The 26,129-nt window shown below is 34.5% G+C and overlaps 2 protein-coding genes across 2 annotated transcripts in view; both read right to left on the bottom strand.

The window, feature by feature from the left end:
* Positions 1 to 16,546, bottom strand: part of LOC123543227 (vam6/Vps39-like protein) — a 59,601-nt gene extending 43,055 nt beyond the window's left edge. Inside the window, exons 1-8 of the mRNA XM_053542764.1 lie at positions 16,314 to 16,546; positions 16,007 to 16,081; positions 14,887 to 14,954; positions 14,385 to 14,427; positions 12,284 to 12,378; positions 9,901 to 9,972; positions 8,780 to 8,818; positions 5,086 to 5,178 (exon numbers count right to left, since the gene is read on the bottom strand). Coding sequence (XP_053398739.1) covers positions 5,086 to 5,178; positions 8,780 to 8,818; positions 9,901 to 9,972; positions 12,284 to 12,378; positions 14,385 to 14,427; positions 14,887 to 14,954; positions 16,007 to 16,081; positions 16,314 to 16,389 — 561 coding nt within the window. The 5' untranslated portion in view covers positions 16,390 to 16,546. The remainder of the gene's footprint in view (positions 1 to 5,085; positions 5,179 to 8,779; positions 8,819 to 9,900; positions 9,973 to 12,283; positions 12,379 to 14,384; positions 14,428 to 14,886; positions 14,955 to 16,006; positions 16,082 to 16,313) is intronic.
* Positions 16,547 to 22,792: 6,246 nt separating this feature from the next.
* LOC123543240 (vam6/Vps39-like protein) overlaps positions 22,793 to 26,129 on the bottom strand; it is a 57,284-nt gene continuing 53,947 nt past the window's right edge. The window contains exon 24 of the mRNA XM_053537339.1: positions 22,793 to 25,080. Within this exon, the coding sequence (XP_053393314.1) occupies positions 24,999 to 25,080 (82 nt within the window). The 3' untranslated portion in view covers positions 22,793 to 24,998. The remainder of the gene's footprint in view (positions 25,081 to 26,129) is intronic.

Here is a 26,129-nt window from a genome sequence, read left to right as displayed (position 1 = left end):
CGCAAACGTGAACCGCAATTGGTATTTAACCTTAGTTTATTTAAGTTGTTGCATTGCGTTGCAGTTACATATTTTCCGTTAAGGTATGGTTTTTGATTATTCGGACTGACTGGCATGTCACGCTTGGTCTCCTTCCCGTCGAGTGAATTTTTCATCAACTTGGTCGGAGCCCTCGCGCTTACCCTATCAAGTTTAATTAGAGCGGCCGTTACAACCCATCTTATTATAATACTATCCCATCTTGTTATAATATTATGTAAATGCAACTGAACCTTCAAACCAACTTGACAGGAGCTTCTGTGCCTACCCTGTCTCGTTGAAAATGTTACTGCGTATTTAAGATTGAATTAGGTTTTAATTACTTAACGGATAACTTTATTTTTGTCATATTTAATTTTTGTTGTTGAGTATGTTCAGAATTGTTGGCAAGGCAGTTAAGTTCATTAACCTTCACCAGCTGGGCAGGAGCCTCAGGCGTACCCGGTCCCGTTGAGGAGGTTACTCATTTTTGACATAAAAAGTTATTAATTATTTAACTTATGATCACTTTATTTTGTTACATTTGTTGTTATGATAGAATTGTTTGCAAGGTAATTATTAAACATATAGAGGAGGCAATGTGTGTTTATTTTTATTTCGAGTAATTTCAAATAATAAAAATTATTTTTCTTTTAAAATAATTTGATTTATTTTTAGAGAAATCAAATGTCACGTCCGTTGCTATGGAACCGATACGCCCTCGCGCTTATCGTTATAAATTGGTACCCGAGTTTATACAAGCCTGTAGCTAGTTAAATTTGATATCGGTAAACAGTCTGTTAAACTTGCATAAAAAGCTGAGAATTCTCGTGCAGCTCTCTGTCTGTTTTTGTACGTTGGCTGAGCGAGTACATGTAAAGTTGACAATTTTGCCCACCCGCCACACCCCATAATGAATTACAAAGGCGCCGCTTGCAATGTTCTGTTTTATAAAATGCGTTTCCGTCCAGTTTCAATATGACAATGATAATGACGAAGTTTATTTGATGTAGCGGCCACCGGCCCAAAATTAAAATATGCATGTATATACAATTAGCAGTATACATTTATGGAATACGGGACGTAAATTCAAATCTTATTCATAATATAAACCTATTAACTTGTATACTTTAGTTTCATGTATATAGTACATATTATTATATTTAAAGCAAACGTTTACGTTCTATGAAATCATAGTATGCGTACATGGCAACATTTTTATTGTAGTTTTATTGCTACTGCTTATAAGGATAATAAATGAGTAGACATAAATTGATACAATATTTCCTGGAATATGCTTTGCTCTTAATTTCTGTAAACAAGGACATAGCAAAAGGAAGTGCATTTAATTTTCTTTACCAGTTCCACATAATTTACATATATGTTCATTTTGTCAACATTGTTACATTATCCTCTCTCTATCTCGAGCTGTTTCAGTAGGAGAGTTGAGACAGATTTTCTGCTCTAGTCATATATTTCAGATCGTTACTTGACGAGGATGAGTGTACAAATAAATCAAAAGGTTTCCAAAGACGATTTCACACATATTTGCTCGAAGTATTGGACTGCTGAAGACAATGATTAGATGTGGAACACGGATAATATGCCATTCAGTAAGTGTGGAGATAAACAGTAACATAAGATGTGTTATCAATTTTAATGTGTGTTATTTAATTATGTGCGTTTAAATGCCAAGTGTTTGTATACTCTGGATTCTCAATCAGATAACGTTCATTACAAATATATTGTTTTAAAGCTTGTTATGGAACTTGCTTTTGAAGGGATAAAATTATTTATTTTATGCTTTTATGGTAGCCTACGACACAATAATTTAATTGTCGCTCTACGTTATCATGATATATTACTGGAGAATTCAAGTTGGCAGGGGGGAGACTGCGTGATATCTATATTAAATGCATTTAGTAAGCGTTTATAATTATATCTAATCTAGAGCATCTTTGTTAGACATTCAGCTATCATTTCTCGTCGGTCGTTTCCAATTCGTACCCGAGGGGACATGACAGCTTCAATAATGTAGTTAGCTTGTTGCATCGCAATTGCCACATACGTTCTTGCAAACCGTTGCTTGTACGAGTTTAATCGCTGTTGTGTAGTTTGCTTTGCCTAAGATTACAATACATAACAGCATTATGTTTTAGGTGTTATGACACGAAGTTGCTTTGGGTTACTAAGTCCGGGTCTTATAGTACAGTAGAACCTAGATTGCCTGGCGTTGCATGAAAGGCATCAGTATATAGTAAACACTTTGCAGTAAATATTAAGTTATCTACAATTGCAGTAAAATACCACAGTTTTGATACCGTTTTCTAATAAAATGTTATGACTCGAAGTTGCTTTGGATCACTCAGTCCGGTTCTTATAGTACGGTAGGACATTGACTGCTTTGTGTTGTATAAAAGGCATCAGTAAATAGTATAAAGATTTTTTCAGTGAAAATTTATTTATGTAGTATTTATATGATTGCAGTAGAATACCACAGTTTTGATGCCATTCTCTAATTAAGTGTTATAACTCGAAGTTGCTTTGGGTCACTAGGTCCGGCACTCGTAGTACAGTAGGATCTAAATTGCTTTGCATTGCAAAAAAGGCATCTGTAAACAGTATAAAGATTTTGCAGTAAGTATTTAGTTAAGATTGCAGTAGAAGACCAAAGGTTTGATGCCATTCTCTGATAATTTGTTTTGACTCGAAGTTGCTTTGGGTCACTAGGTATATCTTTTATAGCTAGGTAGGACCTAGATTACTTTACATTGTATAAATGCATCAGTAATTAGTACATAGTTTTCTGCACTAAATATTTAGTTAAGACTACAGTGACATTTCACAGGCTGGATGCCATATTTTAATAAAGTGTTATGACTCGAAGTTGCTTTGGGTCACTAGGTCCGGCTCTTATAGTACGGTAGGACCTAGATTGCGTTGCATTGCGTGTAAGGCATCAGTAAATATTGCAAAGTTTGCTGCAGTAAATATTTAGTTAAGATTGCAGTGGAATATCACAGGTTTGATGCCAATCTATAATAAAGTGTTATGACTCGAAGTTGCTTTGGGTCACTAGGTCCGGCTCTTATAGTACGGTAGGACCTAGATTGCGTTGCATTGCGTAAAAGGCATCAGTAAATAGTACACAGTTTTCTGTAGGAAGTATTTAGTTAAGAGTGCAGTGGAATATTATAGATTTGATGCCATTCTGTAATAGAATGTTATGACTCGAAGTTGCGTTGGGTCACTAGGTCCGGCTCTTATAGTACGGTAGGACCTAGATTGTGTTGCATTGCGTAAAAGGCATCAGTAAACAGTACAAAGTTTTCTGTAGGAAGTATTTAGTTAAGTGTGCAGTGGAATATTATAGATTTGACGCCATTCTTTAATAAAATGTTATGACTCGAAGTTGCTTTGGGTCACTAGGTCCGGCTCTTATAGTGCGGTAGACCCAGATTGCGTTGCATTGCGTAAAAGGCATCAGTATGTAGTACAAAGTTTTCTTTAGGAAGTATTTAGTTTAGATTGCAGTGGAATATTACAGGTCTGATACCATTCTTTAATAAACTGTTGTGACTCGAAGTTGCCTTGGGTCAACAGGTCCGGTTTTTATTGTACGGCAAGACCCAAATTGCGTTGAGTTGCGTAAAGGGCATCAGTAAATAGTACAAAGTTTTCGGCAGTAAATAATTAGTTTAGATTGCAATAGAATACTACAGGTTTGATGCCATTCTTTAATAAAGTCGTATGACTCGTAGCTGCTTTGGATCACTTTGTTCGGCTCTTATAGTACTGTGAACCTAGATTGCTTTGCGTTGCGTAAAAAGGCATCGTTAAATAAAATAAAGATTTTTACAGTAAATATTTAGTAATGTAGTGTAAGACTGCAGTAGAATACCACAGTTTTGATGCCGTTCCCTAGTTAAGTATTATGACCGATTCTTATAGTGTGGTAGGACCTATATTGCTCGGGGTTGTGTAACAGGCATTAATAAACAGTAAAACACTGTAGTAAATAATTGGATTTAGGTAATGTAAGGTTGCTTATCTTTCTTTTTGATGATTTGTTTTTCGACGTCAACAACGTGAGTAAAAAGACTATGAGCTTGAATGGAGCCTCGCTTGTTTATAGTCCCAAACTTCTCTCAAGTAACGTGAACCGCAATTGGTATTTAACCTTAGTTTATTTAAGTTGTTGCATTGCGTTGCAGTTACATATTTTCCGTTAAGGTATGGTTTTTGATTATTCGGACTGACTGGCATGTCACGCTTGGTCTCCTTCCCGTCGAGTGAATTTTTCATCAACTTGGTCGGAGCCCTCGCGCTTACCCTATCAAGTTTAATTAGAGCGGCCGTTACAACCCATCTTATTATAATACTATCCCATCTTGTTATAATATTATGTAAATGCAATTGAACCTTCAAACCAACTTGACAGGAGCTTCTGTGCCTACCCTGTCTCGTTGAAAATGTTACTGCGTATTTAAGATTGAATTAGGTTTTAATTACTTAACGGATAACTTTATTTTTGTCATATTTAATTTTTGTTGTTGAGTATGTTCAGAATAGTTGGCAAGGCAGTTAAGTTCATTAACCTTCACCAGCTGGGCAGGAGCCTCAGGCGTACCCGGTCCCGTTGAGGAAGTTACTCATTTTTGACATAAAAAGTTATTAATTATTTAACTTATGATCACTTTATTTTGTTACATTTGTTGTTATGATAGAATTGTTTGCAAGGTAATTATTAAACATATAGAGGAGGCAATGTGTGTTTATTTTTATTTCGAGTAATTTCAAATAATTATGATGGAAATCAGAAGGCTTTAAAATTGAAAATTCTTTCATATTTCTGAACACTTCATACAGTTATAATCAATCATCTTGCTTCACCTTTAGCCTACTGGCACATGTAATTCTGCCTTTGTGATCGGTGTAGATCAGCTTGCATTCAGTAATGATGACCTTGAAAAGTCTGGTATGGAAATTTTCTTTTAATTATTTAAAAAAAATATATATCAGACAAGTTTAAAATAAGCAAAAAATTCAAAAGTTGCTGATAATTACCTTCAGTAATAAGTATTCATCTTTGTATCCAATGTAGAGGCAAGATTTACACCATAACATGCTCTTTACGTACTTGTCCATCACACAATCTGTCTAGAAAAATAATATCAAAATATAAATTATAATAGAGAAAATAATTTCAACAATAACCACATTTTGCTCACTGTGAAACCAATTAATTTCCCTGGCATATTATTTCGCTGTATTTGCCAAAGTTACATATTAGGGGAACAAGATTTATTATTTCTAATTCTAAGATTAAAAATTATTTTATTAGTCACCAGTGATATGAGCCGTGCTATGAGAAAACCAACAAAGCGGGTTTGCGACCAGCATGGATCCAGACCAGCCTGCACATCCGCGCAGTCTGGTTAGGATCCATGCTGTTCGCTTTTAAAGCCTACTGCAATTAGAGAAACAGTTAGCGAACAGCATGGATTCTGACCAGACTGCGCAGATGCGCAGGCTGGTCTGGATCCATGCTGGTTGCAAAGCCACTATGTTTGTTTTCCCATGGCACGGCTCATATAATCTTTACCTCCTGGTTTAGAAGAGCAACGTTTTTAGAGGAGTAAATATCTGGTTCAGAGGGTTTTTGTATCTGGTTGAAAGTGCAACAAATTGCAATGTCCTAGTACATCTTCATTTTATACAGTCAACATTGTATTCAGAGACCGCCCAATGGACTGCTAAAAACTGGTCTCTTTATGAAATGTTCTCTTTAAGTTAATGAATTTCAGTCAGGAGAAGAGAAAAGTTAATTTTTACTGTTAATGTAACTGTATTTATTATGAACATATATATGTTCAGACCGATTGAGTTATCAAAATTTCCGGAGCCCTGTGTATATATATTTCAAAATGTATACATGTACAGCGTGAACACTTTTCCAAATCCACAAACTGTGAAAATTTTAGCTGGACTATTAATGTCTGTTCAACTGTTACATAGGTTATTTGTATTCAGTCAGGTGCAAAACGTACTCGCTAATTACACAGGTGAAGAAATACCGGGCGAAAAGTTGATACCTGGTTGCAAAAAAAAAATAGATACTTTTGTCAAATATTTAACTTGTCGGGACTACATTATTGTGGTCACTTGTCGTTTATTCTAACACGATCCAATCCATTTTCCTATTAAACAAAGAAGGCTGGAAACAGTGAATTATTAAACAACAATTCACTGTTCTGACGTCACAATTATTACGTCATAGCGTCAAGCGGCGTAGCAGCGCGCTGGAAAAGAACCCGATTGAAAACGGGCAAATATTTAATGCATGCCAACAAGGATGTACTTTAAAGTTAGAATCGAAATAATATATCTCATTTAGTGATTTGCTCTTGAATAAATCACTGTTTGTCGTTCAGATGCGTAGCATTATATCACTCGGGCTGCGCCCTCGTGATATAATTCCTTCGCATCTGAACTCCAAACAGTGATTTATTCAGTGACAAATCACCGATGAGATATATTATTTCTTAAATAAAAAGCCGTATAATGGAATGAATTTATGTACTGAAAACGTTCAGGAGGGATTTTGACCAGCCGCTTAATAAATAAATCGTGTAATAGAGATGGTCGAAAGTACGGTATGTTGACTGTATTGCTTCTTTTTTTGTTACTTAAGGCAAATAAATTAAATAATGTTTCTTATATCAGATTCTGAACATGAAAAATACCAAAATCATTTCTATAGGGCAGAAATATTAAACTTGAACTGAATTAAAGAATTATTTTAACTTATCATATATTGAATAAAATAATCAGTTTCATTTCCATCAACTTTCTCGCTATAAACAAAACCAAGAAGGAAAACAATTAAAACAAATAGCTCATTCAAAGACTTTTACAATTATCTTGATATTTGATTAGTTGGCAACAGATTTCAATGGAATGAATGGATGAATATTATGACTGCTTTATGGAGGCATTTCAAAATGAAATAAGATATAGTGAAATCTAGTCTTTGAACAGTCATGTCACTAAGGATAAAAACTGTCATTTACTGACAATTACGTTGTTTCTGGTGTTGCAAATACTGGGACTGGGCGAAACAAGTGGTTGAAGAGGGATTCTGTTCACAGTGAGGACTGGTTTCAAAGGCACTTCTACTCTATATTTTTTCGGCGACACCGTCTAAATTCGTTTTCGTTACCTATGCCACGTGGCTTCAGTTTGCAAATCAAACTACTTGATAACGCATTATACATAATTTATCAAAATGGAAGATTTATGCAACACTCTGCCTGATTGGACGAGAGTGTCAATTTCTTTCACTCTGTTGATTGTGCTACGCTGAGTGAAATGTAGACAAAGCGTTTATCCTAAACGACGCTGTTCACAGTTTTAAAGCTAACTTTGGCTCAGTATATTTAGCAAGAATATTGATATATCTCAAAATGATAAGTAAGTTTAATAAATATGATAAAAACCTGTTCAAATACCAACATATATCAAATTAAAGAAAGAGCTGAATACGGTCTGCGTATCACATGAATAAGGGTGTGATAAGAGTCTTTTATTTAGAGAAGTGCTTTATAAAATATTTTCCTTGTTACAATTGTCGTCTGTATATGAAAAGGTTTCTTGCTTTTCTGACTTATTCAGATTGCATATTAAAATGAGTACTTGTTTGCTTTGATATATTTGTTATAAATTATTTAACTGATTTATTATATATGAATATTTTTCTGTAGTATGGTATGCAAATATTGAACTCAGTTGAAATCTGTTTCATTATATATATGCTATATAATGACTGAATCTCATTACACTGACATGAAGGTACGCTGCATACAGTTTATCTATGTGATATGACTACGGTTAAACTTTGTTTATGAAACAGAAATATTGAAATAATTACAATTGTATGTTTTGCTTGACCTTCATTTTTTATAGGTGTGACGTTATTGTCCAAAGACTCATGAATAGCGAATATGCATTTGTTAAAGCGGGATCAGTTGGCCTATTTTAGAAATAAATAAAAATAATAAATAAAAAAATCCTGTAATTGATTTTTTCTCATGTATTCTAATCAAACTTGATTTGTAGCATCTTTATTAGGCCCGCAGCCAACTTTGTTCAGCTGGGACATTTGACCCCTTTTAGGGGCTGCTAGAGCTAAAACTAGAAATGCCTTTATACAGTGCTTGGTGGATCTTTGTCATACTTGGTCTGGAGCATCATTATAAGGTCCTCTTCCAAATTTATTTATATAGGAACTTGGGCCCTATTAGGGACCACTATAGCTAAAAGTAGATATGCCTTTCTTCGCATTTACCAATAAAATGTAATGGATTTTTATCAAACTCGATGTGTAACAATATCGTAAGGTCTCCTGCTATTTTGTTACAAATGGGGATAGGGACCAATTTAGCTAAAAATATAAACACGTTTAATGACCTCTTCTCATGAACCGCTTCATGAATCTTCATCAAACTACTGCTGTAATTATTCGTCTAAGGATAAACGAAACAAAATTGCAACCCTACGAAACCTTTGCGAAAAATTAAAAGAGAACCATTTAAATTGTTAAAGTGTTTAGTTTTGCAATTTGAAAAATGTTAGATGAAAGATGAATGTTAGATGAAAAATTCATAAACTTCTTTCCTTATTACAATTCGCCGACCATCATTTTTAAAGATATTTCTTGTTTTCTAATAAATTTTAGATCAGAGACATATACCGAACTTACAATTATTTCTATAAATGAGTCACCAGTCCACTCCAATATCTGAAAAAAAGGAAGTTTAAATGATACTATATATATATATACATTAATTCCATGCCATGTACACTGAAAGTCTGGAATGCAGTGAAAATAAATCTTAACATGTTTATCTAAGATTATGTCTAGGATCATGATTTTTGAAAACTAAATTTAACTTGTAATATCTCTATTAGTAGCCAGGTAGTAAAATCACATATAGTTCTGACAGTCATATTCCTGGTTGTTAGGAAAACCATCTGTTATTTCTAAATGACATCATTGTGAAACATAGCTTTATCATTCTTAAACATACCTTCCTCATTGTGATATAAAGCTACATCGTTGTGAAACATAACTACATAAATGTGAAACATAACTACGCAGTAAAGCATAACAATCAATTGGAAACATTACTACATAAATGTGAAATATAACTAAATCAATATGAAACATTACCACATGACAATGAAATATAAGTTTATGATTGTAATGTATAATAATCAAAATCTGGATCATTGCTACATAAATGTGAAACATAACTAAATCAATGTGAAACACTAGAGATGCTTTTGAGAAAAGCGCATGTCTCCCACAACTGCCCCTATGAAAAATGTCTAGTTTCTCTAGATAGCTTAGATGAATGGACCCATTTAGACGGCTTGGACGAGTGGACTCAATCAGTAATTCAAGGGCCATAATTCAAAAGTGCCTGGGTGGATTTGGCTAGTTATCGAACTTGGCTGAGGTCTTATGGTCAAACACATTTTGTTCAAGTTTGTTGAAGATCAAATGAGAAATGTTCGACTTAGAGTGCGGACAAGCTTTGTGACAGACACACACACACACAGACTGGAGTAAATCAATGTCTCCCACACCACTGTGTGGTGGGAGACATAAGATCTACATAACTATGAAACATAACTATATGATTGTAATGTATAATAATCAAAATTTGGATCATTGCTACATAAATATGAAACATAACTAAATCAATGTGAAACATAACTACATAATTGTAAAATATAACTAACTAATTATGATAAAACATCACATGAAATACTAGCTACTATTTTTGCAAAGTTGAAGTGTACTCATATTGTACGTACCAGTAGTCTCTTGCCTACTGCCACACAAACTTTCAAATTTGTTCCATATATTCCATGTGAGTCAACTTCATTCTAAAACACAGTAATAATAAATAGTACTAAAACCTTCAACATGGATATTTATATCTACGCTGAAACTTTCTCTTGTGACTTTCAGTACAAATTTATTCTGTCAAATTTTTCAAGCAATATTCATTTGAAAGAAAGATTCTCATGATTTCTAATATGGATGCATCTCATAATCTCATAGGTTTATATCTCACATGTTTATATGTCACGTACTTGTATCTTGCATGTTTATATCTCATAGACTTACACCTCACATGTTCATATCACACAGGCTTACATCTAACATGTTTATATCTCACAGACTTATAAATATCTCTCATGTTAAAATTTCACAGGCTACATCTGACACGTATATATCTCACAGGTATATATGACTGTATCACAGGTTTATATCTTACATACTTTTATCTCACTGGATTATATCTCACATATTTATATTCCACATGTTTATATCTCATATGTTTAGGCTTAAAAAAAAAAAATTCTTTGTTTCCGGTAACATGCTCAAAAAAATTAGGGTAGGTAGGTCGGAAAATTTTTTTTTTTGGAATTTTTTTTTATTAAGGCAGACTTTTCGGAAATTATTTTTTTGTCAAAAAATGATTACAAATAAGGGGGTTATGCCTTTAGAGCATCAGTAAGTTGATTTCTAACATCACTGGCCATGTTTAATGCATAAAAAGTGCAGTTTTGCATCTTTTTGTTAAAAAGTTGAAAAAAATATTCTCCAAGGCCATAAAAACATTTAGGATGGGGCCAGAAATTTAGGGTAGGTCGGGATACCGGAAACAAACAATTTTTTTTTTTACGCCTTATATCTTCCATTCTTAAATCGCACAGAATTATACCTCTCAGGTTTGTATTACTCAGGTTTATATCTTGCATGAGTATATCTGTAATATCTATATCTCACAGACTTATACCTCATCTGTATGCTATTCAACTGAAAGGAGACTTTTTAATATGAACTAGAATTTAGTCCATAGGACAAGAATTCCCCCACATATTGTGCCATCACCGAAATAGCAAAGTTTTTAAAACAGATCATCTTCACATGAAGGATGTTGGACTGAAAGTTTGAAGCAAATTATATTCAGGTAAGTTTGTGCATCTGAGCAACTTTGAATTCATTCCCTCAAAAAGTGTATGAGGAGTTGAACACACAATATTTTCGCTATGGCCTATTTTGTGAAATTATGAAAGGGCCATAATTCTGGACAAAATAGCCACAGAAAAATGTTCATTTTTCATGGTCATCTTCATATCAAGTTCCTTCATCTGTGAAACTTTCAAGCATATCCTTTTCAATTATGTTTCAGGAGTTGGACACACAAGCTTTTTCTCTATATTCTATATAGCAAAACTATCAAAAAGCCATTTCTGCTGTAAAAATAGTCACAGCAAAAGTTCCTTCCTTTATGGTCGTCTACATATCAACCTAGTTTATCTGTGAAAGTTGCAGTAAATCAGGCTAGCAGTGTGGGAAAAGTTGGACACACAAGATTTTTCTCTTTATTCTATATAACAAAATCATCAAAGGGCCATAACTGCGGTAAAAATAGTCAAAGCAAAAGTTCCTTCCTATGTGGACACCTTCACATCAATGTCCTTTATCTGTGAAACTTTCAAGCACATCCTTTCAATAGTGTTTGAGGAGTTGGACACACAAGGCTTTGGGCTGTATGGATATGCCCCCCACGTAATGTGGGGGCATAAAAATCTGAGATGTTCTTGCTTATGTTTCTAGAGTATCTTTCAAATTTACAAAGTGCACAAACGTCCATCAGTCACAAAGTCTTATATAGTAAGCCCATTTGTCTGTTCCTTGGAGGATTCTTATTTTTTTGTTATTGTTCTTTTTTTAAGGCAGGGGGTCATATCAAAACAAAAGTAGGTTATATGGTGAATTTCCTGCTTTTCATGGGGGAGGAAGACCAAAAGGGCTCCTCCAGACATTGTTTCATTATGGGCTGGGTAGAACCACTGGCCTAGTGCGCTTCTGTAAGCCTGCTGGATGACAACCTGAGATGAATGATTCTATACCATTAAGTGAAGCTGGAACCCGTATCAGTGAGCGGCAAGTGGTTTGAAGTCAACAGCCTTAACCACTCTGCCATGAAGGCCAATTTTTTTTTGACATAGATTCATACCATCTTCTAGTTCTCTGTAAGCAATTTTGGTCAATAAAATGTCACACAGGATCCATCAGCAAACCAAAGTTTTGATGAATATTCCCAGCTGTAGATTTTTAAACTGAAACAAGCATGCATATGTGAAAACACCCCATGAGATGAATACATTTGTTCAGTCTTACCTGTACTGATATAGCTATCACATTCATTCCCTTGGTGTTTGGTAGAGACTTCTTAAATTCATAGGTCTCTAGATCATACACATTCAGCATATTGTCTGAAAATCAGCATGAAACTATCAATAAAGAACAAAATAAAATAGTTTCCTGACTATGATATAGCAAATTGTCTGAAAAACTGCATATGCATCAAGCAGTGTCTGAAGAACAGTGCATATGTATATACTGTAACACATATTGTCACAAAACAGCATAATATATTGAGCATTGTGTCTAAAGGAAAGTACTAAAAGGGGCATAACTTGCAGGTGCCAATGTTCATCTGTAGGTGCTTGACATTAGGCAATATGCATAAAGAGTTCTGATTCTTGGCTTTCTTATTCATCTATTGATGACAAAAAAGTATAAAGTTTCAAAGCTATAGTACTGAAGAAAAGTGAACCTCAACAAAAAAACATGAAATACCAATTTTCATAAAGTTATAAAAGACCATAATTCTGAAAAAAATACAAGAGAGAGATATGGTTTTTGACCTGGTAATGAATGTAATGATACAAGTAATACAAAATTTTATAGCTATTTCAGTATCCAAGATAAATACACCTAACCAAAACAAGAAATAACGAAGAAATTCTGATTTTCTAAATACATAAAGGGTCATAATTTCTAATACAATTCAGGTCAGAGTTATGGTTCTTGGCCTACATATTCACCTAATGATGATAAATAAGTCTGCAAAGTTTCAAACAAAAATTTTTACCAAGAAATTCAAAATTTCTAAGTTAATAAAGGGCTATAATTCTGATAAAGTGCAAGTCATCATTATGATTCTTGGTCTACATATTTAGCTAATGATGATTAATAGATCTAGTCCACAAAAAAGGGATCTGCCAAATAAAAAAATGACTGACCAAAGCTTGTCAAAATAATGGCCTACGATCTTATATAACCTTTGACCCCTAAATGTGACCTTGACCTTTGAGATAGGGGTCTGCGGTTTGTGTTAGACACTCCATCTCATTAAGGCAAACATATACGCCAAATAAGAATAAGATTGTTCAATGCATGTCAAAGTTATGGCCAGAACAAGTTCTAAAATGACTTCTGACTCCTAAGTGTGACCCCTGAGATACGGGTCTGGGAGATGCGCTCAACACTCCGTCTCATTTAGGCAAACATTTGTTCTAAAAAAAAAAAGACTGCTCTATGCATGGCAAAGTTACAGCCTGCACAAGCTCTAAAATGACCTTTGACCCCCAAGTGTGACTTGACCTTTGAGAATGGGACCTGGGCTTTCCATCTCATGGAGATAAAAACATTTATGTCAAATGAAAAAAAGACTGCTCCATACTTACCAAAGTTATGGCCTGAACAAACTCTAAAATGACCTTTAACCCGTATTTGTGACCTTAACCTTTGAGATAGGAACCTGAGGTTTGCTAAGACACTCCGTCAAATACAGGCAAACACTCATGCCAAAGATAAACAAGATTCCTTTATGCCTTTATGCATGTCAAAGTAATGGCCCAGACAAGATCTGAAATGACCTTTGACCTCAAAGTGTGACCTTGACCTTTCAGATAAGAACCTGGGGTTTGCGCATGACACTCTGTCTGAGTGAGGTAAACATTCATGCAAAATATAAACAAGATTGTTCCATGCATGCCAAAGTTATTGTCCGGACAAAAAATACTGATGAACGCAGACACCAATGCACATACATCAAACAGCCATTTGGACATGTAACTATATCTCCGCTCTCAGCAAGTGGGCTTGACAAAAATCAAAATCTTGCAATAAAGCAATGCCAGTTTCAGAAAAAATGCAACTGTCCTACTTATTCCTCAAATGGTAAAAAGCAGGCATTTGTAACATGATGTTGGTACAATATCTCGGCTATGTCATAGTTACTGTTTCGAGATTTTAACTGCTACAGTATAATTCTGTAAATGCTGTAAAATAAAGCTTTCTAGATCTTACCTAAATCTAGTTATTGTTACTTCTGCAGACAGTATGAACAAACCGTTACAAACGTATTACATTTATGGTCACTGATCAACATTCAATGAAGACTATTATTTATAGATGCTAACAGACCACTTACCATACACAGCAAGCAACAGAGAAAACTCGGGTACAGGGTGAATCTGAAATACAGGAAAATATTACCATGAAACTTACATTCCAAAGCTTGCCATACTGAGCTATCATACAGAGTTTGATAGTAATAAGAAGTCTTTCAACACAGTACTTTACAAACCCCTCATTGGAACAACTTAATTCATAATCTTAACAAAGCAATTGGCATGTATTACAATTGATTAATAACACCATGTAAAAAAGGTAGGAAATAAATAAATTTAAAATTACAATTACGTCAAGTACTTAAACGAAAATATGCTTTTTAAATACATATTCTACAAAGATCTCTCTTAATTTTTTAGTTGCTTTTGATCAAATTTAATCGTAAAAGGAAATTAAATATAGGTAAATACTTTTATATACAGCTTTAAATGAACAAGTAGACAGCACATTGCTTCAACATTTATAACACAGACATTTACTTTGCTTGTAGAGTTTCAGAATTTTATTATAAGAACATTTACCTCTGACACAGGTTTTCCAAACACCTTGAAAGTATCAGGGCCTCTCAGCCTCACTTTCTGCTTGTTTTCTGAAATAAGACAAACAACTCAAATTGCTCTGCAAAAGTGGGCAAAATTATGGAACCTGCATACTGCATGTCAGGTCATTACAGTGAACAAGAGTATTAAGTTTCAATTCATTCCCTCTAGTGGTTAAAGAAATACAATCATACATATAAAAACATTTTAAACAAGAGCTGTCAGTTGACAGTGGGCTCGACTATTCTCAGTGCTTGATAGAATAATATAAGCTTAGTATGAGTAAAACTTTAACATTACAATAAGCATATTCTAAGTCGAAAAGGGGCCATATTTCAGTCAAAATGCTTGATAGAGTTGCCTCCTCCTTTTTACAGACTGGGGTCATGATGGTAAACAAGTATGCAAAATATGAAAGCAATATCTCAATGGACTTTGAAAATATTTGGGGTGGTATGCAAACTTTAGCATTACAATAAGCATAATTCTAAGTCGAAAAGGGGCCATAATTCAGTCAAAATGCTTGATAGAGCTGTCTGCTCCTGTTTACAGACTGGGGTCATGATGGTAAACAAGTATGCAAAATATGAAAGCAATATCTCAATGGACTTTGAAAATATTTGGGGTGGTACGCAAACTTTAATATTTGTGCGACACTCACACTAACGCTCACCCCGACGCAGGGGCGAGTAGGATAGCTAGCTCCACTATTCTTCAAATAGTCAAGCTAAAAATTGCTCATTAAAGAAAAAACCTGGCATAACTTTACAAAAAGAATAGAGTTAAGGAACCTGTGCAGTTTAGCTAAGGTCTCCACATTGAACAAGTGTGAAAAATCCATTCCCACTTGTGGGTTCTGAGATACAGGCTTATCTACAAAAACTTAACAGAAAATTGCGAAGTTTTTTATTATTAAAATCTATGAAATTGATACCAATTAAATATCGCAAAAGTTTATCTTTACATGTTCTCAAAAAATAGCTGTTTTGTTGAAATGAAATTAAAATTATTTGTAATAATATACATTCAATTTACTACAAACTACTGATGGTACTGGAGAAAAACATATAAATTATTACTCATTCTGTTCTAATATACTTACTGACTGTGTCATATATAAAGTCAACCTTATATCGTAGAAGTTGGTCACCATGTATAGCTACTAGTAAGGTATCATCTGTAAACAAAAAAATATACAAAATCTACTGCAGATATTCAGATGCATCATGGTTGGGGTGATAACATCATGTGAGTCAATATTGAATAAAACACCTTTCCAAGGACAATGTATTTTTTTTCAAATTTATATTATTTTGTAAGTACAGATCTATCTATCTTTAAACCAGTCATCAAAACATTATTTTATGCTTAGTTTTTTGTTTTATTTGAGAGAAGTATCTGTAACATACCGTAAGCTGTAATACACTCCACGGTGTAGCCAAGCCTCTTGAAGCTCTGTATCTTCTCATATTCATAAGCATCCATACTAGCATCTCATAATGTGGTGTCACAGAATGATGCTTTAAATATTTTCCATCTCCTTTGATGTTCAATAAATAGATTTTCAGTCAAAATTTACAGCATCACAATTTATAACTGAAATGTGTAACAGTGTAACAATCATAGAAAGTAGTTTAGAATGATAGTTATTTAGCATTTAGGCCAGTATACATGAACTGTTGGGATTTCAGTACACTGCCCATATAATTGCTGTATTTTTCTTTGCTCCCAAAATACAGTAATTATTGTAATTATTGCAATGTTTTAAGAAGTTGCATCTTTGTTTTAATATCTTGTTTCATTTTTACACTTTTTGATAACATGAGGAAGCAAGTGTTTTGCCTATTTGAGGATTATTTATACTCTGCATGTAGCATCCATTTTACTACTTGTTTCTTTCTATGTGGTACTGCAGTCTTTAATAGACAGCGAAAACTAATTATTTAAACATGCCTTTTTTTTGCAGTAAAATTGATTGGACAGGGGATATGGTGAAATAATGACTTAAAATCTTTTCCTCTCCTTTATACCAGGAAATAGTCAATTTAAACTGAACAGGATTCACTTTTATCAATTGATTTGTATTTGATTATGCTTAAACATATAAATTTAGATCAGTGGAGGAAATTAAACTTGACTTACTGATTTGATGATAAAGTCTACAAGAGGCCTAACTTGGCCCAAAGTTGCACACCTGCAACATTTCATGCAGCTGTAACTTGACTGATCAAACATGAAGTAAGAATGTTACATAAACATGTTAAAGACCATGTTCGATAAAAAAAAAAACTGTTTTAAACTATGCACAGTTGTTCATGTTACATGTATAGTACCTTCTGTGACTGAATTTATAATCACATTAACAGACCACAAAACTATGGAAACAAAGTATAGAAGGTTAGAACAATAGCTGAATATTCCAAGACACAGAGTTATGTTTGATGTATTCTGTATTTCATGTCTCATGACAACATTACAACTATTTGAAAGCTTGTCACTTAAATAAATTTTATGTCTAAGAATAGCTATATTGTCCATATCTATGTACAAGTTATGGGACTTGATGCTGCGATTTTGTTCAGTTGTACCCAGCATCTGTGTAAAATTTCAACTTAGTATCTGCATTAGTTTTGGAGAATTTCCAAGCAAATGTTTAACCTGCATTTTCCATGTCCAAAAAAAGAGGCAAAAATACAAATTTAGAGTTACGGGACATACATCTTTCACCATGTTTTGTACACCTCATTAACTGGTATAAAGTTTGAATTCAATAATTCCATTCAATGTTTTCGGAAAAAGCAACTTATTCTTAAAACTTCAATCTAAAAGTCCAAAATTGTAGACAAGTTTGTTGGGCCTTTATGCTGTAACCGTTATTACCTGAAAGAAGAGTTTGAAGTTTTAACATAGTATCTACAATGGATAAAAACATGGTATTTTACTATTTGAAAAGCCTAAATTTCTAATTCAAAATCTATAAGCAAGTATAACAAGTTTCAATTGTATAGCTTCAGCAAAGAAGAATACAGTTAATGGACTTCATAAAAGACTTTAACTGAAGCCAACACCGGCCCTGACACGGGGGGCGCCTATGCATGAGTGAGTGCAATAGTCCTCCTTAGTTTTGGAATATAGGCAACCTATAAAATAGGAAGGAAAATCAACAACAGTTTTCTGTTTAATTCAAAAGCTTTGCACATCTTTTCTTTGCCTACCATCAATTAGACTAATAAGGATGGGCTATATCATAAGAGTTACTAAACATAGTCCTCAATTGCTTACCTGAATTTCACAGATCATTAAACAATTCGGTAGAGGATCACATTATGGAAAATATTATTCTGTGAAATTAATTTGAAATTGGGTCAGTGTTTTCTGAAAAGAAGATTTTTAATGCAGGGCACTAGACAACTTTTGGGGACAGGTACCCATACCCTCAGGAAGGGGAATTTTTCGTTGTTTTAAGACAAAAAGAGGAAGTTTTTAGCCATATAAATGATATAATATGCTACTACTTTTCACACTTACTAATACGGTTTTCAATCATTTCTAACTAATATAACTATATTGCAGCAATAACCTTCTTTAGAGGCACTATAATGTAACTTGAAAGAGAGTTCATATCTAGTTGTGTCAGACAACCTATTATCAGGGGAATTTTCTTGTGAGAAAGGGGAAAAAAAATGTAACTTTATGAGGGGAATGGAGCCCATATTTGGCCCCAAAAATGGCCAAACGAGTGCTCTGTAATGTGTCAACTATACATGCAGGAAATACTGTTCATTTTCGTATACATATATGAAAAAGTGACTCCCCCTGTAGTGCGGATGTTTTTCGACAAACTGGAAATTTGAACATTGTATAGGGTCCTTGTAGGAACATTTCTGTGATAGTGTTTTATGTAGATTTACACATTCTAACAATGTCGTACGTAAATAAAGCCAATCATTAATCAAGTTTTTTCAATGATTTGATCTAGTGACCTAGTTTTTTATACATGTGACCAAGTTACAAATACCCTAAAGTTAAAACAGATAGACATTCTGACCAAGTATCATGGAGATAAAGCAGAAAATGTTTCCTTTTGAGTATTCAGTAGGTCTTTCTACAATTTTACTTAATTTTTGACATTGATAATTCTATTTTAAATGTGACCTAGTTTTCCTACAGACAAACATTTTGACAAAGTTTAATAAGATCAAGTAGACAAGAGGACCATGATGGTCCTGAATCGCTCACCTATCTCCACATGACCCAGTGTTCAACTGAGTATGACATCGTTATTTCTATTATTTGACATAGTGACCTAGTTTTTGAGCACATGTGACCTAGATATCATCAAGATAAAAAATTCTGACCAATTTTCATGAAGATCCATTGAAAAATATGGCCTCTAGAGAGGTCACAAGGTTTTTCTATTATTTGACCTAATGACCTAGTTTTTGAAGGCACGTGACCCACTTTTAATCTTGACCTAGATATCATCAAGGTGAACATTCTCACCAATTTTCATGAAGATCTCGTGAAAAATATGGCCTTTAGAGAGGTCACAAGGTTTTTCTATTTTTCGACCTACTGACCTAGTTTTTGACCGCACATGATCCAGTTACGAACCTGACCTAGATATCATCAAGCTGAACATTCTCACCAATTTTCATGAAGATCCATTGAGAAATATGGCCTCTAGAGAGGTCACAAGGTTTTTTCTATTTTTAGACCTACTGACCTAGTTTTTGAACCCACGTGACCCAGTTTCAAATCTGACTTAGATATCATCAAGATGAACATTCTGACCAATATTCATGAAGATCTCATGAAAAATATGGCCTCTAGAGAGGTCACAAGGTTTTTCTATTTTTAAATCTACTGACCTAGTTTTTAACCCCACGTGACCCAGTTTCGAAGCTGACCTAGATATCTTCAAGGTAAACATTCTGACCAATTTTCATGAAGATCCATTGAAAAATATCGCCTCTAGAGAGGTCACAAGGTTTTCCTATTTTTAGACCTACTGATCTAGTTTTTGAACGCACATGACCCAGTTTCGAACTTGACCTAGATATCATCAAGGTGAACATTCTGACCAATTTTCATGAAGATCCATTGAGAAATATGGCCACTAGAGAAGTAACAAGGTTTTTCTATTTTTAGATCTACTGACCTAGTTTTTGACCCCACATGACCCAGTTTCGAACTTGTCCTAGATATCATCAAGGTGAACATTCTGACCAATATTCATGAAGATCTCATGAAAAATATGGCCTCTAGAGAGGTCACAAGGTTTTTCTATTTTTAGATCTACTGACCTATTTTTTAACCCCACGTGACCCAGTTTCGAACTTGACCTAGATATCATCAAGATGAACATTCTGACCAATTTTCATGAAGATGCATTGAGAAATATGGCCTCTAGAGAGGTCACAAGGTTTTTCTATTTTTAGACCTAATGAACTAGTTTTTGAACCTACGTGACCCAGTTTCGAACTTGACCTAGATATCATCAAGATAAACATTCTGACCAATATTCATGAAGATCTCATGAAAAATATGGCCTCTAGAGAGGTCACAAGGTTTTTCTATTTTTAGACCTACTGACCTAGTTTTTAACCCCACGTGACCCAGTTTCGAACTTGACCTAGATATCATCAAGGTGAACATTCTGACCAATTTTCATGAAGATCTTGTGAAATATATGGCCTCTAGAGAGGTCACAAGGTTTTTCTATTTTTAGACCTACTGACCTAGTTTTTGATGGCATGTGACCCAGTTTCGAACTTGACCTAGATATCATCAAGATGAACATTCTGACCAACTTTCATAAAGATCCCATGAAAAATGTGACCTCTAGAGTGGTCACAAGCAAAAGTTTACGGACGCACGGACGGACGACGGACACCGCGCGATCACAAAAGCTCACCTTGTCACTTTGTGACAGGTGAGCTAAAAATGTGATCTCTTAGAGTGTAAACAAGGTTTTTCTATGATTTGACCTTGTGACCTAGTTTTTGACTTCAGGCATACCAGTTTTGCGGCTGACCTACATTTTATAGTGACAAACATTCTGATAAATTTATGATGACCAAGTAGAAAATGTGGCATCTAGAGGGCTAATAAGGCTTTTCTTTGATTTGATCTAGTGAACAAGTTTTAGACCTTTATTAGACTTCAAGCAACCAAATTTTGAACTTGAACTAGAGATAAACATTTCAACAATTTTTACTCTAAATGTTGACAAGGTTTTTTTTTTGATTTGACCTAGTTTTCTAGTTTTTGACCTTAAGTAGACTAATTTTCAATTTGACCTAAATTTCATAGAGACAAACATCCTGACAACGTTTTATGACGATCAAGTAGAAATAGTGGACTCTAGGGTGTTAAAAAGGTGTTTCTACAGAATGACCCAGTGACCTTGTTTTTACCTCAGATAATTAGTTTTGAAACTGTCCTATCTTTCACAAAGACAAACATCCTGACAAAGATAATTGAGCCATGCCATGGGAAAACCAACATAGTGGGTTTGCGACCAGCATGGATCCAGACCAGCCTGCGCATCCGCGCAGTCTGGTCAGGCTCCATGCTGTTCGCTTTTAAAACCTATTGGAATTGGAGAAACTGTTAGCGATCAGCATGGATCCTGACCAGACTGCACGGATGCGCAGGCTGGTCTGGATCCATACTGGTCGCAAAGCCACTATGTTGGTTTTCCCATGGCACGGCTCATATGTTTTAACAATATTTTTCTATGATTTGATCTAGTGACCTAGTTAAAGACCTCTGGTTACCCAGTTTCAAATTTGACTTCTCCAAGACAAACATTCTTACAAAGGTTTTCTTATTAATTGACATTAGTCACATAGTTTTTCATCTCAGATGATTCAGTAACAAACTCATCCCAGACTCTACTGCAGGTAACATTTTGACCAAGTTTTAATAACCTACCAGAGTCAAATTGCGACCTCTAGAGTGTTAACAGTCAAATTGTTGACCTCTGGTAACCCTGTTTCAAATTTGACTTCTCCAAGACAAACATTCTTACAAAGGTTTTCTTATTAATTGACATTAGTCACATAGTTTTTCATCTCAGATGATTCAGTATAAAACTCATCCCAGACTCTACTGCAGGTAACATTTTGACCAAGTTTTAATAACCTACCAGAGTCAAATTGCCACCTCTAGAGTGTTAACAGTCAAATTGTTGACAATGCACAACACGCAACAGACACTGCTCAAGTGAGCTAAAAAGCTTTGACTTGTTAGGTACGTTATCTTTGGATGTGGTTATAATTCAAAAGGTTAGAACTTTCTAATTTTGGCATAACACACTTGTCAGTACATGAGAAAGTTCACTAAAAATGATAAATTTCTTTAACTTTGGTCCAGATCATTTAAAAATTGTGACACAAGTTATCTGGTGTAACCTTTTATTCCTACATTACCGGGTATAAACTTTTAAAGGGCTAGAACTCCTACACTTGGTAGAGTATATGTATGAAAGCAAGTACACTGTTGTAGATGAGGTTTAATCCCTTGAAAAAAGTAAAAGAAGCAATCAGACCACCCTTGAAACATTTTGTATAATTCAAAATGATCATAATTCCTTAACTGGCATAGTATGACTGACAAAATATTCTCAAGTTCACTTCATAGCTATACATTTCTGCAAGTTTGGGTCATCTCCTTTGAAAACACTTGGCTAGATGTCCAGACAAGGATTTTTAGACAATAAAAAGATCTGTCCCAAACAAAAACTTGAAAGAGAGAAAACACGATGCTTTGGTCAAACTAATAATGCACTTGTATTGTAATGATAGGGAGCGCATTTTCGTATCTTATTTTCTAAGATATATGCATTATTCACTATGTACCGTAATTAACAAAAAAGAAACAATATAATTCATATTTATTCAAATTAATTTATATAAATATCAGATTTCATGTAACAAAAAAGCATGATTTATCCAAAACAAATCTACCAACTTGTATAAAGAATACATAGCATGCAAATAACAAGAAATGTGTCCATAGGACACAAGTGCCCCCACATGAAATATTTGGATAGAAGTGTTTGTATTGTGAATGATAGCACCCTTAACAGTTGGATATTAACCGAAATTATTAAGAGAAATGGCAAAGTTCAGTTCTGCACCTTGACCACTGACCTGTCATATGGTTCAGACTGTCGTTGGTTGTAGTTTTCGACACATGGACATTTGTGCAAAGTTCTTTTGAAATCTAAACATGCAATACAAAGTTCTAGGAAAACGGACCAAGTCTAATACCTGTGACCTTGACCTCTGACATGGATCTTTAAGACAATCCTGATATGGTAGTCATTTGTGCTATGATGTTTCAAGATCCAACAAAGCCCCACAATGTTATGTGCTGTATTGAAAATACTGTCATGTCTTTAATTTACTAAGAGAAATGGACAAAGTATAGACGTCTTGAGCTTTGACATTGAACCTTTGAGCTGTTGAGAAATTCTTAAATGCAACAAATCCTTGTTATAGTGATTATTTCCACCAAGATATTTTGAAATGCACTAATTCATATAGCAAGTATTGTACAGACCACTTTGAGTAGCCAACCATGACACTGACCTTTGATCTAGTGATATTGTTCTACAGTAAACACTTCGTCCCATTACTGGGGTCATTTGTGCAAATTTATTTCAAAATCCCACAATGCACGATAAAGTTCTCGGCTGGAAACCATTCCACCAAGACACAACCACACAGACAGGGTTAACACTAAATACCCCTGCCATTATCATGGCTGGGGTATAAAATAGTTTTGACACAGTATGGAAGAGAATGAACCTGCTATGGACTTTTGTTATAAAAGGAAGCAACTGAAGGGAAAAGACCTTAGCACCAAATACCAATATTCAGTTCTCTACATTTCAGCAGCATTTGTAGCCACATGAGAAAAGTTCATATACACTGTTAAAAAAAGTTGTTTTTTCTCCAAAAGTAGAACTGATAAATAATAAGCATTTTTAATTTCTGACTCGGAACATGGATAAATATAGGACTGTAAGTTTGTGTTAGAGAGACAAAGGAAATATGTAGACTAGAAATTTGTTCATTTATTGCTGAAGTAAAATAATCATTTAGTAATAATCTATTTATAGTGTGTTTGATTTATATCTGCAGCCACATTTTTGCCAGATTCTACATCAACACGCAACTTCTCAGGTGTAACTTTTCCTTCACATAAGCATGTCGCTACTGGTAAAACATTATAAACTAGACCTGCTTTTCAGAAAAGCGCATGTCTCCCACAACTGCCTAATCATCTAGATTGGCATTTCTTCTCCAGGACTTATTAGCAAACACATTTTGTTCAAGTTTGGTAAAGATCGCATGAGAAATATACAACTTAAAGCGCATACAAGATTTGTGACAGACAGGCAGGAGTAAATCAATATGTCTCCCACCAAATAGTGATGTGGGAGGCATAAATATATGAAAATGCACAGCTCTTCAGTTTTTCAAGCAGCCAAATATTTATATCTGACTGTCTTATACATAATCTTTTCTTGGCACTTTTCATTGTTTTCATACTCTAATACTATAATTTTGCAACACTTTGTTGATGCGTCTGTCAGGCCAATATTCTGAAGCATCTATCAGTCTTTTCTTATTACAATATGCTGTACATATTACATAATCAAAGCTAGCTGAAAATTGGAAGAGCTGGTATAAACCACATGCCAGCTAAGTTCTACAGAGATGGCTATTTTAAATGCCAAAATATCAACAATATCTAATAACACACACTCGCATTATTAGCATTTTTCATTTTTACTTTACATGTTTACTGTTTACAATATACCAGTACTACCCTTTAAAAACCCATTAAACTTATTTTAAATGATATCTATTACCAGATATCTGTGCCATAATTACTTAAATACAGCAAAATCTCGAAATGTCTATACTGAAGCCATTTGCATTGTGAGGTATGTTTTGTTTGGCAGTAATCTGACAAACAACCTGATCTATTTCACGGCCAGATTTATCACAAAATATGCATTGCACTATATTGATGAAGCACTTGTATGTATTGGAATGATTACAGCACATCACTTATCAGGGGTCTCCTGGTGGAATTTTGGGATCTTTACAGCATCCATAATGTACAATAACTCCATCAGGATATCTTGCAAAGAAACTGCAAAGAGAGAACAAGTTCTTTGTTAATGTTGATAAAAGCATTGATCCAAAAGTAAGGTCACTATGCCCAAGGCACATTTATTCATTGTTGTGTCATTATCAAATAAACATAACTTTAAAGTATATCATCACATGCTATTCTCATGATAGATTCAACTAGAGCTATCACTAAAGGTGATGAATGTACCCCCCGCATGCACTGACAAAGTACATTGCAATTTGACGCACACAAGATTGCATAATTATGTGGACTGTATGTATATAGACTGTATGTATACAGTATAGTAACAAAAAACGAAGTCCCATAACTATGCAGAATATTTATCTAAAAGAACGTATCATGCACCATGCACAACTAGGGTTGGTACTGATCACTTGTGTGAAGTTTCATTAAATTGTGTGCAAGGGTTCGGAAGATTAGGCGCGCACAAGATTGCATATGCAGACTGTATGTACACAGTATGTTAAGAAGAAACAAAGTCCCATAACTCTGCAATTTTTGTCGTTGAAAGAACCTAACATGCCCCATGCACAACTACTGTTGTTACTGATCACTTGTGTGAAGTTTCATTCAATTGTGTCAAGGGGATGAGGAGAGATGGTGCGCACAAGATTGTGTCTATGTATATAGTATAGTAACAAAAATCAAAGTCCCGTAACTCTGCAATTTTTTTTTTCTGAAAGAACCTAACATGCCCCATGCACATCTACTGTTGTTACTGATCACTTGTGTGAAGTTTCATTAAATTGTGTCAAGGGGATGAGGAGAGATGGTGCGCACAAGATTGTGTCTACGGACAGATAGACGGACAGACAGACAACCTGAAACCAGTATACCCCCACTTACAACTTTGTCAGTGGGTACAAAAATAGAAAGGAACAAGAGCTGTCTGTAAGACAGCCAATGCTCAACTATTAGAAGAATTGTTGTCCAAGATGCAGGAATATTACTGTAAATGTTTAAATGTCCAGGCTCATCTTGGTCTACACTGGTTGCAAAGGCAGAATCACTTGCCCCCAGCAGGCTAAAGGTTTATAAAAACAAGA

Source organism: Mercenaria mercenaria, chromosome 1 (assembly GCF_021730395.1).
Source record: "Mercenaria mercenaria strain notata chromosome 1, MADL_Memer_1, whole genome shotgun sequence".
Lineage (NCBI taxonomy): Eukaryota > Metazoa > Mollusca > Bivalvia > Venerida > Veneridae > Mercenaria > Mercenaria mercenaria.
This window is presented reverse-complemented; position numbering and strand designations above follow the sequence as displayed.